Consider the following 2,934-nt stretch of genomic DNA (forward strand, 5'->3'; position numbering starts at 1 on the left):
AGTGAAACTATTCTGTATGATACTGTAGAAGTGGATACATGATATTATACATTTGTCAAAACCCATAGAATGTACAACACTAAGAGTAAACTCTAATGTAAACTATGAACGTTAGTTAATAATAATGTATCAATATTGGCTTATCAATTGTATAATTGTACAAGATGAAATAAGAAAGTAAAGGAAGAATAAAATAAAAATTACAATGAAAATAATTTTCTGTACTTTTGAGTTATTGGGATGACTCACAGGAAGAACAAGTAAATTTAAGCATGGCCTATGGTTGTAAACAGAACATCTGATAAAGTAACACTGACTCTAAAAGATGAACAAATAATGGGAGGCAATAGTTTCCAATAATAACGATAATAATAAATTAAAACAAGTTATTATATGGTGCTTTTAGAAATAATTTCGCCACATAAATCTGTCAAAAAAAGACCTTACGAAATGCTCCCCAAGAGACATTTTTAGGTTGCATTTTCTTATTATAATATAATTAAATTAAAATAGAGCTATCATATGATCCAGAAATCCCTCTTCTGGGTATATACCTAAAGGAAATGAAAACAGAATATTGAAGAAATATCTGCACTCTATGTTTATTGCAGCATTATTCACAGTTGCCAAGATATAGAAACCACCTAAGTGTTCATCAGTAGATGAATGAATAAAGAAAATGTGGTATATATGTACAATGGAATATTATTCAATAATGGAAGGAAATCCTACCATTTGCAACAACATGGATGGACCCTGAGGGTGCTATGCCAAGTATAATAAGCCAGATAGAGAAAGACAAATACTGCATGGTATCACTTACATGTGGAATTTTAAAAAGCATCAGATTCATAGAAACAGAGAGTAGAAAGTGGTTGCCAGGGGCTGGAGATGGGGGAAATTGGGAGAAGTTGATAAAATGGCACGAACTTTCAGTTATAAGATGAGTAAGTTCTGAGGATCTATTGTAAAATATGGTGACTATAGTTGATAACACTGTATAGTATAATTGAAATTTGCTAAGAGAGTAAACTTAAGTGTCTACACTAAAAAAGAAAGAAAGAAAGAAAGAAAGAAAGAAAGAAAGAAAGAAAGAAAGAAAGAAAGAAAGAAAGAAAGAAAGAAAGAAAGAGAAAAATATGTGAGGTTATAGATATGTTAACTAGATGGGGAATCTTTTTACAATGTATTCATATATGAAATCATCACAATGTACACTTTAAATATCTTACAATTTTATATGTCGATTATACCTCAAGCTGAAATTTAATTAAAAAGAAACACCTTAGGAACTCTGTACAGTCTTTTGAAAGTTAAAGCTGAAATTTAATTAAAAAGAAACACCTTAGGAACTCTGTACAGTCTTTTGAAAGTTAAAGAGAAAAAAATTCAAAATAATAGCAGTTTTCCAGTCTCCCAGGGCTTATTCCTCTCCCACAGAGGTCTTGTTAGGAGTCTCTGGGGAATGTTCCCCCTCCCCCATCCCTGCTCTTTCTGTGGCTGAGTGATCTACAGAAAGCAGCTCCAAGACTCTCCTAGCTGGCCTTGTGCAGGCTGGCCTCACAGATCCAGTTGTAGGGCCTCTGGCAGACATCATCATTCCACTTGCCATCAGGGCGGAAGTGGGCACAGTCCTCGCCGCCACCCAGCCCATGCCCATGCCAATCGTCTGGCTGGCCTGGACTCCAGTTTCTGAAGAGAGAAGGCAACAGCAAGCTAGGAAGGTCAGATGGAACAGAATCCAGGTCTGGGAAGAAGGAGCAGTGGGCCAGATTCTTGAGGAGCAGAGCTAAGGGAGGAAGATGGGCACAGAAAGCCAGGATGTACTTACTTGAAACTGGTCTCATAGTCTGTCCCATCCACCCATTTCCAGACTCCTTCAGGATCAGTGAGGCCTATCCAGGTATATGAGTATCCTATATGTTCCTGGAGAAAATTCTGGGACAACAGAAGGACAATGGTGACTTCTCTCCATCCCAGCCAACTCCTTGGACCAAGAGTCTAAACTTTACATGTCAAATCAGTTGAGGAGATTTGGGATAATTATCCGAGTGCCCAGCCAATTACTGTCATGCACCACTTAACAACAGGATTGGGTGATTTCGTCATTGTACAAACATCATAGAATATAATGACACAAACCTAGATGGGATAGCCTAGTCTATACCTTGGCTATATGTTATAGCCTATTGCTCCTAGGCTATAAACCTACACAGCACGTTACTGTAGAAAATAACACAAAATTAAATCAAGCACAGAGAAAATGATGCACTCAAGAGAAGCAGTAAACACAAGATGTATGAGGCTGCTGCTGGCATAACATGGCATACCGTTTAAAAGTAAACTTTTTTTATAAGCAGAAAGAATATGCTCTAAAATAATAATAAAAACTGTAGTACTATAAATACATTACCCAGTAACATAGTTATTTATTATCATTATCAAGTATTATGTATATAAATGTCCAACCACTACACTGTACACCTGAAACTAATATAAAATAATATTGAATGTCAACTCTAATTGAAAAATAAAAATTAAAAAAAGTATTATGTACTATAATTGTAGGTGCTGTATTTTTATATGTATACAACTGGTAGCAGTGCAGTAGGTTTGTTTATACCAGCATCACTACAAACACGTGAGTAATGTTGCCATGTTATGATGTTACAGTGACTATGGCTCACTAGGAGTAAGGAATTTTTCGGGTCCATTATAATCTTATAGGACCACTATCATATACGTGGTCTGTTGTTGACTGAAACATCATTATATGACACATGACTATAAATCTCTGGCTTAGATGGCAGTGTTTTTAAAACTCTCCAGGTGATGCTAATGTGCAGCCACAGCTGAGAACCACTTCCTTAAATGGGACATATCTTGGGACCTAAGCACCAGAGCCCTCACCTGCTCCTCTCTGGAGTTGATGAC

General features: G+C 36.3%; 1 protein-coding gene across 1 annotated transcript in view; it reads right to left on the reverse strand.

The window, feature by feature from the left end:
• Positions 1-1,392: 1,392 nt before the first annotated feature.
• Positions 1,393-2,934, reverse strand: part of LOC105291976 (C-type lectin domain containing 10A) — a 22,483-nt gene continuing 20,941 nt past the window's right edge. The window contains exons 9-10 of the mRNA XM_023530360.1: positions 1,832-1,938; positions 1,393-1,692 (exon numbers count right to left, since the gene is read on the reverse strand). Coding sequence (XP_023386128.1) covers positions 1,536-1,692; positions 1,832-1,938 — 264 coding nt within the window. The 3' untranslated portion in view covers positions 1,393-1,535. The remainder of the gene's footprint in view (positions 1,693-1,831; positions 1,939-2,934) is intronic.

The sequence above is a fragment of the Pteropus vampyrus genome, unplaced genomic scaffold (genome assembly GCF_000151845.1).
Source record: "Pteropus vampyrus isolate Shadow unplaced genomic scaffold, Pvam_2.0 Scaffold50, whole genome shotgun sequence".
NCBI classification, from domain to species: Eukaryota; Metazoa; Chordata; class Mammalia; order Chiroptera; family Pteropodidae; genus Pteropus; species Pteropus vampyrus.